Source organism: Anolis carolinensis, unplaced genomic scaffold, assembly GCF_035594765.1.
Source record: "Anolis carolinensis isolate JA03-04 unplaced genomic scaffold, rAnoCar3.1.pri scaffold_8, whole genome shotgun sequence".
Lineage (NCBI taxonomy): Eukaryota > Metazoa > Chordata > Lepidosauria > Squamata > Dactyloidae > Anolis > Anolis carolinensis.
In genome coordinates this window covers 15,075,606-15,088,857 of record NW_026943819.1, presented here as the reverse complement: position 1 = coordinate 15,088,857, position 13,252 = coordinate 15,075,606, and the positions used below count along the sequence as shown (strand labels likewise).

General features: G+C 45.8%; 1 protein-coding gene across 12 annotated transcripts in view; it reads right to left on the bottom strand.

The window, feature by feature from the left end:
* camk2b (calcium/calmodulin dependent protein kinase II beta) overlaps positions 1-11,716 on the bottom strand; it is a 178,968-nt gene extending 167,252 nt beyond the window's left edge. For 3 of the 12 annotated variants that reach the window (XM_008116015.3, XM_062960768.1, XM_008116005.3), the window contains exon 1: positions 11,387-11,701. In XM_008116015.3, coding sequence (XP_008114222.1) covers positions 11,387-11,451 — 65 coding nt within the window. In that variant the 5' untranslated portion in view covers positions 11,452-11,701. Of the gene's footprint in view, positions 1-11,386 lie in introns of all 12 variants that reach the window. The other 9 variants (XM_062960771.1, XM_008116010.3, XM_008116008.3 and 6 more) reach the window with 6 other exon arrangements.
* Between the last annotated feature and the right edge of the window lie 1,536 nt (positions 11,717-13,252).

The window sequence follows — 13,252 nt, the reverse complement described above, 5'->3', positions numbered from 1 at the left end:
ATAATATACACTGCCCTACAATCCAGTTCAATGCAGTGAAACTGCATTCTGAAACTATGATAGATGTGAGTTTTCCGGGATATATGGCCATGTTCCAGAAGCATTCTCCCCTGACATTTCACTCACGTCTATGGCAGGCATGCTCAGAGGGTGTGAGGTTTGTTGGAAACTGATCAGGACAGTAAATGAAAAACAACATTCAAAAACAGGAGAATTCCACACAAGAAACTCGTTAATCACCTCCCAACAAAGGATTCCCCCAGACAGGAAGCAGCCAAGCTTTGAAGCTACAAGGCTATTAAATGCTAATTAAGGTGATCAATTGCAGCATTCACACTTGCCTCAAAAAGACAAGAGTTCTTTCTCCCACCCTGGACATCATTCCACAGATATACAAACCCCACTTGCCTAGTTTCCAACAGACCTCACAACCTCTGAGAATGCCTGCCATAGATGTGGAAGAAATATCAGAAGAGAATGCTTCTGGAACATGGCCATACAGCCCGGACAACTCACAGCAACTTAACCTTGTGACAGCTTTGCCTTTGGGTTTTCTTAAATTGGGTTGCTGTGAGTTGTCTGGACTGTATGGCCATGTTCCAGAAGCATTCTCTCCTGATGTTTCTCCCACATCTATGGCAGGCATCCTCAGAGGTTGTGAGGTATTATATATTCCACAGAGATAAAAACCTTACTTGCCTAGTTTCCAACAAATCTCACTACCTCTGAGGATGCCTGCCACAGATGTAGGTGAAACGTCAGGAAAGAATGCTTCTGGAAAATGGCCATACAGCCAGGAAAACTCATAGCAACCCAGTGATTCCCGCCATGAACACATATGATAGTATAGATTTATCCTCAGTCTCCTTCTGCAGAGTCTTCAAGTATTGTAGACCTATCAAAGCCTGTCCCCCTTATCTCAATTTCCTTTTCCTTCCCTTGGTGTTTCTCTGTATGCAGACTTAGGCTGTTTAATATATAATAATAATTATGAATAATAAATAGGTTGTTAGAAGCAGAATCCAAATGCTAGTCTCAACCCACCGAATCAATCGGATTTACATAAGTTCAGCTGCTGATTCGGTTGCAGGTCCAGCTGGGAAGAGCAATTGGGTTTAGACTACAGAGTTCAAAGAAGAAAGAAAGAACCAAGGAGGAGGCAGGAGCGGGACAAACCTAAACACAAGGTCCCCATAAGAAGCTTGTGAGAAATGACAGGAAGGCAATGGGATGAGAATAAAGGATGAAAGGTTACGAAGACAAGGGAACAATGGGTTGGTAGGCCATGACCTTGACAAAGAAAATTTGGCAGTGATGGAAACTACTGGAACATACTCAGTCAAAAACATGCCTTCTGAGAGCATTCAGATGTCGCAACTGCTGTAACATTGACTACAGACAATTTTAGAGAGTTACGTATTCTTATAAAATGGTCATATTGAAAGTAATGCCCATCTGGTCATAACTCCATTATTTACAACATGAGACACATGCAACTACATAAAGGTCTGTAGGAAAGTTTTATCTACAACGTATTTTGGTTTGAGGGAGGTGGAGTGCTGTCACTCCATGGACCAGTTCTTGACTTTAGAGCTATACAGCTGTGCCTATGTCTCATCACCAGTGGTGCAATGGGTTAAACCCTTGTGCCGGCAGGACTGCTGACTTCAAGGTTGGGTTGCTGACCTGAAGGTTGCATATTCGAATCCGGGGAGAGTGCAAATGAGCTCCCTCTGTCAACTACAGCTCCCCATGCGGGGACATGAGAGAAGCCTCCCACAAGGATGGTAAAAACATCAAACATCCGGGCATCCCCTGGGCAACGTCCTTGCAGATGGCTAATTCTCTCAGACCAAAAGCAACTAGCAGTTGCTCTTGACATGGAAAAAAATCACCAGTGTAAACACAGCAAAAAAATCTGGGGACCCATTCATTTAAAAAAAAAAAAAAAGACCACAGAAACAACTGAATGCCATTCAGAGACATGGAAGACACTATCAGATACTGGACCTAGGAATGCCCCAAAGTTTTTTTTTCCAAAATGCATTTAACAAGTAGGTTTTGCATGGTGAAAAATGCATTGGCCCCTGGTGAAGACTACTTGCAATAGTACCATGTTGTAAGCAGAGTTACGTTACACATTTATGTAGTTGCAATATTGCATTTTGTTAACAATGGAATTGCGACCCAATAAGTATGAATTTCAGTACAACTTTGTACAAACTTCACTGTTTACAAACAATGATGCTTCTATACACATTAGAAGGTGCAACATAAGATGCTGTTGTTATTTTCAAGGGACATAAGCAATTAAAAGTCAGGATCCATTAGAATCATCTCCAACTACAGTAGAGTCTCACATATCCAACATAAACGGGCCGGCAGAACGTTGGATAAGCGAATATGTTGGATAATAAGGAGAGATTAAGAAAAAGCCTATTAAACATAAAAATAGGTTATGATTTTACAAATTAAGCACCAAAACATCATTTTATACAACAAATATGACAAAAAAAGTAGTTCAATACGTAGTAATGTTATATTGTAATTACTGTATTTATGAAATTAGCAACAAAATATCACGTTATATTGAAAACATTGACTACAAAAATGCGTTGGATAATCCAGAACGTTGGATAAGCGAGTGTTGGATAAGTGAGACTCTACTGTACATGGTTCTCTGTCCAAACTTCCAGTTAAGACCATTCTGAATGTCCCATTGAAACAAGGGAAGGAGCTTTACCTTTGGCAACAACAAGATTTTGAACTCCCTGCTAGAAACCACTTGTCTTCAATCACAGACATTTCTGTTAAAGCTTCCCTCCCCCTTTCTTTTATCTGGTCCTCCTCTTGTATTTGTAGTGCTGTTGTGTTATTTCCCAGAATCAGTATGATTCCAGCATTTGCTTCCTTTTAAAATAAAACAATGTAAAATATCGGGAGTGAACAACTGGGGCAAAAATATCCACAACAAATACTGTCACTGTAGCTTTATGACCTAGCAAACCTAAGAGAATTGGGGCCAAAAAACAGTGAGGAAGAAAGTGTGTGTTTCAATCACAATGACTTAAACTTAACTCAAGGTCACATTTCAGCTACTTGTAGGGTTTACCTTGATCAAGGATGCTCTCATTATAGCACTCTCCACCCTAGTAGTTATGAAATAGTTCCCCAAGTGCAAAAAAAAAAAGTCTTCAACTGAGAAGCACGGAAGGAGGAAAAAATAATAATATCTAGATTGCAAAGGCAAAGAGCAATAAATAGCCTATTGGGTTAATTCTGTTCACATGCTATATTAGAAACTTCTGAACTGCTACGTTGTCTCATATTCTTCCCTTTGAGGCATATATTCCAAGCACTGAAAGCACATCTTACTGAAGAATGGACAATATAATTGAATTCTTGTGAGTTGTCCGGGCTGTATGACTATGTTCCAGAAGCATTCTTTCCTGACGTTTCATCCACATCAATGGCAGGCATCCTCAGAGGTTGTGAAGTCTGTTAGAAACTATGCAAGTGGGGTGTATATATCTGTGGAATGTCCAAAGTGGGAGAAAGAACTCTTGTCTGTTGGAGGCGAATGTGAATGCTGCAATTGGCCAGCTTGATTGGCATTGAATAACCTTGTAGCTTCAAAGCCTGGCGTCTTCCTGCCTGGAAGCATCCTTTGTTGGGAAGTGTTAGCTGGCCCTGATTGTTTCTTCTCTGGAATTCCCCCTTTTTAAGTGTTTTTACAGGAATTCCAGGCGTGAAACAATCAGGGCCAGCTAAAACAGTAGTTCTCCACCTGAACTCCAGGTTGAGAACCACTGAGCTAAAATCTACCAACAAAGGATGCCTCCAGTAAGGAAGCAGCCAGGCTTTGAAGCAAAAAGGCTATTCAATGCTAATCAAGCTGGACAATTGTAACATTCATGCTTGCCTCCAACAGACAAGAGTTTTTTCTCCTACCCTGGACATAAACCTCACTTGCGTAGTTTCCAACAGACCTAACAACCTCTGAGGGTGCCCGTTGTAGATGGGGGTGAAACGTCAGGAGAGAATGTTTCTGGAACATGGCCAGACAGTCCGGACAACTCACAGTGGTCCAGTGATTCTGGCCATGAAAGCCTTCCACAAGACAATATAGTTGTTCAGATATAGCCCTACTACAAGGCAGAGTGAAGCAGCCGCCTCAGCCAGCAGATGCTGTGGAGGTGGTCATAGAAAAAGGTGGTCAGAGACCACTATGCAACTGCAAAATCTCAAAATAAATTCACTGGTTGTCAGCCCATCCGAAAATACAGATTAATTTCAAATGCCCTAAAGCTGGGGAAGTAAATGGGAGCAACCTCGCAAGATTCTTGACCTCTGAAAATTGGCCCTCCCAGCCCTAAATAGCTACGTGGCAGTATACTTTAAGAACACAATGCAATTCAGACAGTTGAGAGGATGTTGTTTTTCTTGATTAAGTAACTGCAAATTCAGAACAGTCTTTCCTTTGTAGGAACTATCCAAGGTGCTGAATCATGTCCTCGACTACATTCCGTACCTGGAAATAGTCCTTAAAAAGGAGCTGAAACCCAAAGCACATTCCTCCCACCACTGGCATTGGGAGCACTACTGCCATTGTCTAAAACAGTGGTTCCCAACATGTGGGCCGCAAGACCTAAAATAAGGTCCATGGCCGGGGGTGTGTGCCACCATTGGAGGAGAGGGAGAGAAGGAAGGAAGCGGGGGGAGCCTTGGTGTCTTTGTTTTTAGGCCTGTTCCTGGAGTTATTTGGGGTGTTGGTTCAGAAAATTGCACTGGATAGACCACATCAGCTCTAGATTATTGAATATGGTTTTCTGTGGGCGAGCAGATGGCGACTATTGAATGGCATATGTTCTGTATCGGAAACTAAAGCTGATGTGATCTATCCAATGCAATTTTCTGAATCAACACCCCACATAAACAAACAGAATCAGAAGTTGACCAAAAACTGATTTGTAACGCTTTTGGTACTAGTGTTGGAGAGCAGTCGCTGGTCAAAGTGGTCTCTGGTCAAAAAAAGGTTGGGAACCACTAGTCTAAAATGTTTCTTGCTGGCCATGCTGTTGATGAGAATCTGTATGTATTGGTTTCATTAGAACAAGAGATAGGACCTGGCTGGGAATCAATAATCATGATGGCCAAATAATCAGAGAGAATAAGAGACTGGTTTAAGAGACAGAAGAAGACCCAATGACTCAATCAGCGACACCTGCGTAAGGAGGGGGTGGGAAGGATGTATCCAACAAAGTAGGCATCAGTCCAAGACAGCTTGTGCCACCACATACCTATTACTCTAAGGGAAGGGTCATTTTGGATTTAAAGTATTTGCATGGTCCGCCCTTCAGATCTGGGAGCAAAGTGAGATATCAGAACACTGATAAAGAAGATATGCCTATTTACTTGATTTGTTTATTTGTATCTCACTTCTCTCCCAGTATAGGATCTCAAGGCAGTTAATGATAAACATTGCATTAAGGAAATGCAAAGGATTCCCCTGGACTAGGTGGGTCCAGCTCTGGAGGGTGGTGCTCATCTCCATTTCTAAGCCGAAAAGCCAGTGTTGTCCGTAGACGCCTCCTAAGTCTTTTGGCCATCATGACTGCATGGAGCGCTGTTACCTTCCCACTAAAGCAGTACCTATTGATCTACTCACATTTGCATGTTTTTGAACTGCTAGGTTGACAGAAGCTGGGGCTAACAATGGGAGCTCAACTCGTCCCGCAGATTTGAACAGCCGACATTCTGGTCAGCAAGTTCTGTAGCTTAGCGGTTTAACCTGCTGTGCCACCCCGGCCCCAAACATCACGTTCAAACATTGGTTCTCAACCTATGGGTTTTTAGATCTTTTGTCCTACAGCTCCCAGAAATCCCATCCAGTTTAACAGCTGTTAGGATTTCTGGGAGTTGAAGGCCAAAACATCTGGGCACCCATAGGTTGAGAACCAGTGCATCAAAACCAAGCAAATGCATTAATTGTAATATGAATATAATTTTTTTAAAAAAAATACAGTACTTAAAATATGCATAAAACTATACACACACACACTCCCACTCATCCCATATCCATAACAGGCCCATACTATTCATAGAATGAAACAATTAAAGGCACTGAAGACTAATTCAACCAGAAAAGTCAGCCATAACAGAGCACTTTATGAACCAACCTGGACACAGAGTATTATTTGAGAACACAGAAATGTTGGGCCACTCTCACAACTACCATGTCAGACTATGCAGAGAAGCCACTGAAATCCACAAGCATGTGGACAATTTCATCAGAAAGGAAGAAACCATGAACGATTAAAAGCGTTGGTCAAGGCCTCCTCCCAAAGCTGAGAGAGTGTGCCTGGCCCTCCTGGCTCTCTGAGGCCAGGGAGGGCTTGGAACTACAGCCTCCTGGATGCCAACAAGCCAGCCGCTCCTCCACTCTCTTTGCAAGCAAAGCCCAACATCTGGAATGCATTGCACTTAAAGAGAGAAATCAGACCGAATTGTTGGGATGGTGGTGCTTTTCAGGATGGCAAAGAAGCAGGCTCAGAGGAGAACAGCCGCAAGAGAGGGTTGCTCCCTGATCCTGCCAAGCAGCAGGCTGTTCCTATGGACAACTCGTGACAGCATGGCTCGGGGAAGAGCCAAGAGGAGGTGCACACGAGGCATGAAAACAGCAGATTCCCAGGAAAGCGGGCACAACCAAGGCCCTCCTTGGGGTCCTGTGGGTTGCACCATCCCCACCAGGGTTGCCTATGTATGCCTTCCCCTGTACGCCTTTCTCAAGACCGGTTTGGAGGGGCGCTCAATGGCCAGTGGGGATGGGAACCTATGCCAGGTGGAAGGGAAGCCGAAGGGAGCAGAGAGGCTTGCCCATTCGCTCCCTCCTAAGCCCTGTGGATGGATAAAGTCCCATGGAGAAGGAGGAGGTGGTTTTCCCAGGCAGCCTCCTTCCTTGTGTTGTCAAAGGCTTTCATGGCCAGAATCACTGGGTTACTGTGAGTTTTTTGGGGTGTGTGGCCATCTTCCAGTAGCATGCTCTCCTGATGTTTCGCTCGCATCTGTGGCTAATGGCATTTTTCGAGGTTCTGTTGCTAGTGAGGCAAGTGTGTGTGTGTGGGGGGGGGGTGTATACGTATCTGTGAAATGTCCAGGGAGAAAGAGCCCTTAAGCGGCTGAGGGGGAAAGGAAGGGGCCCGAGGGTGTGAGGAACGGTGGGAGTTGAAGTCCAAAACACCTGGAGGGAGGGCCCAACTTTGCCTATGCCTACTGTAGGCACTAGAGTCCTACTTATGCAGACCTACATCCCATTGGCTTTTAAAGCCGCCGCATGATATTATTAGCTCATGCTTAACTTGTGGTCCACCAGGACATGTGAAAAAGATCTTGGAGTCCTCGTGGACAACAAGTTAAACATGAGCCAACAATGTGATGCGGCTGCTAAAAAAGCCAATGGGATTTTGGCCTGCATCAATAGGAGTCTAGTGTCTAGATCCAGGGAAGTCATAGAATCATAGAATCATAGAATAGTAGAGTTGGAAGAGACCTCATGGGCCATCCAGTCCAACCCCCTGCCAAGAAGCAGGAAATCGCATTCAAAGCACCCCCGACATATGGTCATGCTCCCCCTCTATTCTGCCTTGGTCAGACCACACCTGGAATCATACTGTGTCCAATTCTGGACACCGCAATTGAAGGGAGATGTTGACAAGCTGGAAGGTGTCCAGAGGAGGGCAACTAAAACGATCAAGGGTCTGGAGAACAAGCCCTATGAGGAGCGGCTTAAATAACTAGGCAATGTTTAGCCTGCAGAAGAGAAGGCTGAGAGGAGACATGATAAAAGGTAAAGGTTTCCCCTGATGTTAAGTCCAGTCATGACCGACTCTGGGGTTGGTGCTCATCTCCATTTCTAAGCCGAAGAGCCGGCATTGTCCGTAGACACCTCCAAGGTCATGTGGCCGGCATGACTGCATGGAGTGTCATTACCTTCCCACCAGAGCTGTACCTATTGATCTACTCACATTGGCATGTTTTCGAACTGCTAGGTTGGCAGGAGCTGGAGCTAACAACGGGTGCTCACGCCGCTCCCGGGGTTTGAACTTGGGACCTTTCGGTCTCCAGCTCAGTGCTTTAACGCACTTCGCCACTGGGGCTCCTTGGAGACATGATAGCTACCCTGTTTCCCCTAAAATAAGACATCCCCAGAAAATAAGACCTAGTAGAAGTTTTGCTGAATTGCTAAATATAAGACCTCCCCTGAAAGTAAGACCTAGCAAAGTTTGTGTTTGGAAGCATGCCCGCTGAACAGAACACCAGAGCATGCAGGATCGGTAAATGTACGTACCATAGATTGTTGTACATGGAAATAATGGTAGTAACAAGAAATTCTTGATAGGCTTCACAGTTTGGTTATGCTGGTTTGTGATGACAACTACTGTACAGCATATAATAAATGTTCATTTTTTTAGTTCAACAATAAATGTGAATTCTTCTTCATGGAAAAATAAGAACATCCCCTGAAAATAAGACCTAGAGCATCTTTGGGAGCAAAAACTAATATAAGACACTGTCTTATTTTTGGGGAAACAGGGTATGTATATGAAGGGAAGTCATAGGGAGGAGGGAGCAAGCTTGTTTGCTGCTGCCCTGGAGACTGGGACAGGGGACAATGGCTTCAAACTACAGGAAAGAAGATTCCACCTGAAGATCAGGAAGAACTTCCTCACTGTGAGAGAACGCTGTTCGGCAGTGGAACTCTCTGCCCCGGAGTGCTTTTAAGCAGAGGCTGGATGGCCATCTGTCGAGGTGCTTTGAATGTGATTTCCTGCTTTTTGGCAGGGGGTTGGATTGGATAGCCCAGGAGGGCTCTACGATTCTATGATTCCATGACTCCATGATCTGCATCTGTGGCTCATTCGGCAGGTGCAGGCAAAACGTCAGGAGAGAATGCTACTGGGAAAATCTCCAGAGCATGTGCAGACAGGAGGGCAAAGGCGGCGCCGTTTCCGGGGGAGCGGGAGGAGGATGGGGAGGGAAGGGTGGGCTCTTTTCCTTTAAAAGGCAAGAGGAAGCACTGCACCAATCGCCGCGTGGCTCCCGACCCCTCCCCAGCGTTACGCAACCGCTCTCCTTCCCTCCCGGCCTGCCTTCTACGTGCCACCAAGTAGACCAGACCCCCCCCCCCCAAGACACACACACACACACACACAGAGGGAGATCTGTGCAAGGATGCTGTGCTTGCCGAGGGAAGAAAGGCGGGGGAAGAGAATGGCATGGCCCCCGTTTTCCTCCCACTTTGTGCGCCGCCGCCCTGAGATTGCAGAGGAGGAAGAGGAGGAGAAGGAGGAAGGAGCTCCATAAACCAATCTCATGGGGAGGAGTGGGAAAAGGAAAGGGAAGCTGGTCTCCTTCCTCCCCCCCCCTTTCCTTCCTCCCCCCCTCCTCATCCACTACTCTGCAAGTGTGAGTGTTGCCATTGGCCAGCTTGATTAGCACTGAATGGCCTTGCAGCTTCAAAGCCTGGCTGACTCCTGCCTGGGGGGGGGAGGGGGAGGAAATCCTTTCTTGGGCGGTGATTAGCTGGCCCTGATTGTTACCCCTCTTTTCTTCATTTACTCTCCAGAGGACCGGTCGCCAGATTGTGTTCACTTTCATAGTTTCCTCCCATGTTGCCAACCACCATGTCAGGCTCCACAGAGAAGCCATTGCAATCCACATTAAGCAGGTGGACAATTCCAACAGGAAACCATGAAAACCATGAACACAATCTGGCTACCAGTATTTTTTTTTAAAAAAGAATCAGGACAGTAAATAAAGAGCAACACTCAGAAAACTGAGGAATTCCAGACAGGAAACAATCAGGGCCAGCTAACACCTCCCAACAAAGGATTTATTTTATGTGATGTGTTCAATAATGTTTAATATTTTATTAGGAGAGGGTCAACTTTGAAGTTGTATGCTGTTTTTTTTTAATCGAGGGCATTAAATTGTTGCCAACACTGTGAACCCTTTGGGGTCGAGACAGGAAACAATCAGGGCCAGCTAACACTTCCCAACAAAGGATTTATTTTATGTGATGTGTTCAATAATGTTTAATATTTTATTAGGAGAGGGTAAACTTTGATGTTGTATGCTTTTTTTTTTAATCAAGGGCATTAAATTGTTGCCAACACTGTGAACCCTTCGGGGTTGAGACAGGAAACAATCAGGGCCAGCTAACACCTCCCAACAAAGGATTTATTTTATGTGATGTATTCAATAATGTGTAACATTTTATTACAGGAGGATCAACTTTGATGTTGTATGCTGTTTTTTTTAAAATTGTTGCCAACATTGTGAACCCTTTGGGTTGAGAAGGGCGATATATACAGTAAATACTGAAAATAATAATATTAATAATTATTCTTCTGCCAAGGCAGAAAGCAGCTAGGCTTTGAACCTGCAAGGCTAGTCAATGCTAATCAAGGTGGCCAACTGCAGCCCAAGCAGTGAAGAGTTCTTTCTCCTACCCTAGACATCATTCCACAGATCTATAAACCCCACTTGCCTAGGGTTGTTGTATGTATGGCCATGTTCCAGAAGTATTATCTCCTGACGTTTCGCCCACATATATGGCAGGCATCCTCAGAGGTTGTGAGGTATGGAGAAACTAAGCAAGGAAGGTTTATATCTATCTGTGGAAAGTCCAGGGTGTGAGAAGAACTCTTTGTCAGTTGGAAGCCAGTGTGAATGTTGCAGTTAATCACCTTAATTAGCATTGGAAAGGTTCATCTCCTGGCTTTTCCTGCCTGGAACATGGCCATACAGCCCGGAATACATACAACAACCCTGTGATCCCGGCCATGAAAGCCTTCGACAACTCACTTGCCTAGTTTCCAACAGACCTCACAACCTCTGAGGGTGCCTGCCATAGATAAGGGGGAGAAACGTCAGGAGAGAATGCTACTGGGAAAAAAAATCTCCACACAACCACACAGCAGCCCGGAAAACTCACAGCAACCCAATATGGATGATGTATCTCTCTGTCTATCCCAAGTTGCTGTGAGACGGGGTCAAGTCCACCTCATCTGGGGTTGACATCAGGAGCAAAGGGCCTCCTGTTTGGAGCCCCAGGCCTTGGAAGGGAGGCTCCAAATGCAGGTGGACTGGGCTCCAGGGCAGTGGGCACAGCGTGGCTGGAACGCAGCTGCCTTCGCCCGTCCTTCCTTCCTTCCTTCCTTCCTCCCTCCCCATCCGCGGCTCTGCAACGTGCGTCATGCCTGCAGCTGGAAGAGACGAGCGCGGACCCGCTCTGCTTCTGCTTCTCCTGCTGCTCCTTCCCCGCGAGAAGCCCCGCATTCCCTTCCCTTCCTTCCTTGCCTCCCTCTCTCGCTCCGCTCCTTACTTGCCAATTTCCTCGTACAGCTGGTACTCGTCGGTGAAGCGGGTGCAGGTCACGGTGGTAGCCATCGCGGCGGCGGCTGCAACGCTCCGCAATGAGCCGCCAAGGCTCGGCTCGGGAAGGCGGGGCGGGACGAGGAGGAGGAGGAGGAGGTGGGAGAGGAGGAGGGGGCCGCGCTTCCAAGGCCCCGGGCACCGCGGGAGGAGGAAGGCAGGCAGGCAGGCAGGCAGGCAAGCGAGGACTCCCTCCGGCTCTCTGCAGAGGCGGGGAGGATCTCCCGGGGGTGGGAATCCGGCCCTCCTTCCTCCCTTTCTGCCTTCCTTCCTTGCCTTCGTTCCCACGTGCGACGCCCGGACCCGCCTTTCCCACCCCGGACGCCCAATCCACAGCCGCCGCCACGCCTCCCTCCTTCTCCCCCACGGAGCCTCCCTCACGAGGTCGTTGTCCGCAGCCTCGCCGTCCACGGAGCCTCCTCGCCACAACGGCCCGACCTCAGGCTGTTGGCTCTTAGGACTGGCGCGTGGACCAGGTCGTTGCCTCCCCAAACTACAACTCCCAGGGTTCCAAAGCATTCAGCCTTGTGTTGTCGAAGGCTGTCGTGGCTGGGATCACAGGGTAGTTAGGAGCCTCCGGTGGCCTAGGGCAGTGATGGGCAAGCTTTTGCGCTTGGTGTGTCAAAATTCACCAAAAAATCTAGCATGACTTGGGTGGTGTCTCACTTTGAGGGGAACCCCCCCCCCCTAATTTTGCAATATGTATAGCTTAAGTAACAAAATTGTATATCTATATACAGTAGAGCAGGGATCCCCAAACTTTTTAAACAGGGGGCCAGATCATTGTCCCTCAGACTGTTGGAGGGCCGGACTATAGTTTTTTTTTTAACCTATCCTATTCACACTGCACATACCTTATTTTGAGTAAAAAAAAAAAAACTGGAACAAATGCAGTCTCAGTGTTAATCATAATCATAATAAAATAATCAAGAAGGTTGGAAGAGACTCCTTGGGCCATTTAGTCCAACCCCCTTCTGCCTTTGTGCACCAAAAGCACAAGCAAAGCACCCCTGACAGATGGCCACACAGCCTCAATGTTGATAATAATAATAATAATAATAATAATAATAATAATAATAATAATAATAATAATACATCACACAGTCCTAAATGCTTTGGAAGTGTTTGAATTGTGATTTTGTGATACAAAATCCAGCTTATATATCTTGTTTGCTGTGTTATACTGTGTCTTTGTGTCAATAATAATAATAATAATAATAACAACAACAAAGAGGGTTGGGAGCGACCCCTTGGGACATCCAGTCCAACTCCCTTCTGCATTTGTACACCAAAAGCACTAGCAAAGCACCCCTTAATAATTAATTATTAATTAAATAATAATTAAAATACCATTATAAACAAGCCAAGCTTTGGAAGGCATGCACTCGGTGGAGGAGGAGGGAGCCACCGCTGTGCGGGCCGGATAAATTGCTTCGATGGGCCGCATGTGGCCCCCGGGCCGTAGTTTGGGGACCCCTGCAGTATAGTCTCACTTATCCAACATAAACAGGCCGGCAGAACGTAGGATAAGCGAATATGTTGGATAATAAGGAGGGATTAAGGAAAAACCTATTAAACATCAAATTAGGTTATGCTTTTACAAATTAAGCACCAAAACATCATGTAATACTAGAAATTGGACAGAAAAAGTAGTTCAATACACAGTAATGCTATGTAGAAATTGCTGTATTTAGGAACTTGGCACCAAAATATCACAATGTATTGAAAACATTGACTACAAAAAAGCGTTGGATAATCCAGAACGTTGGATAAGCAAGTGTTGGATAAGGGAGACTCTACTGTATATAAAAGGGTA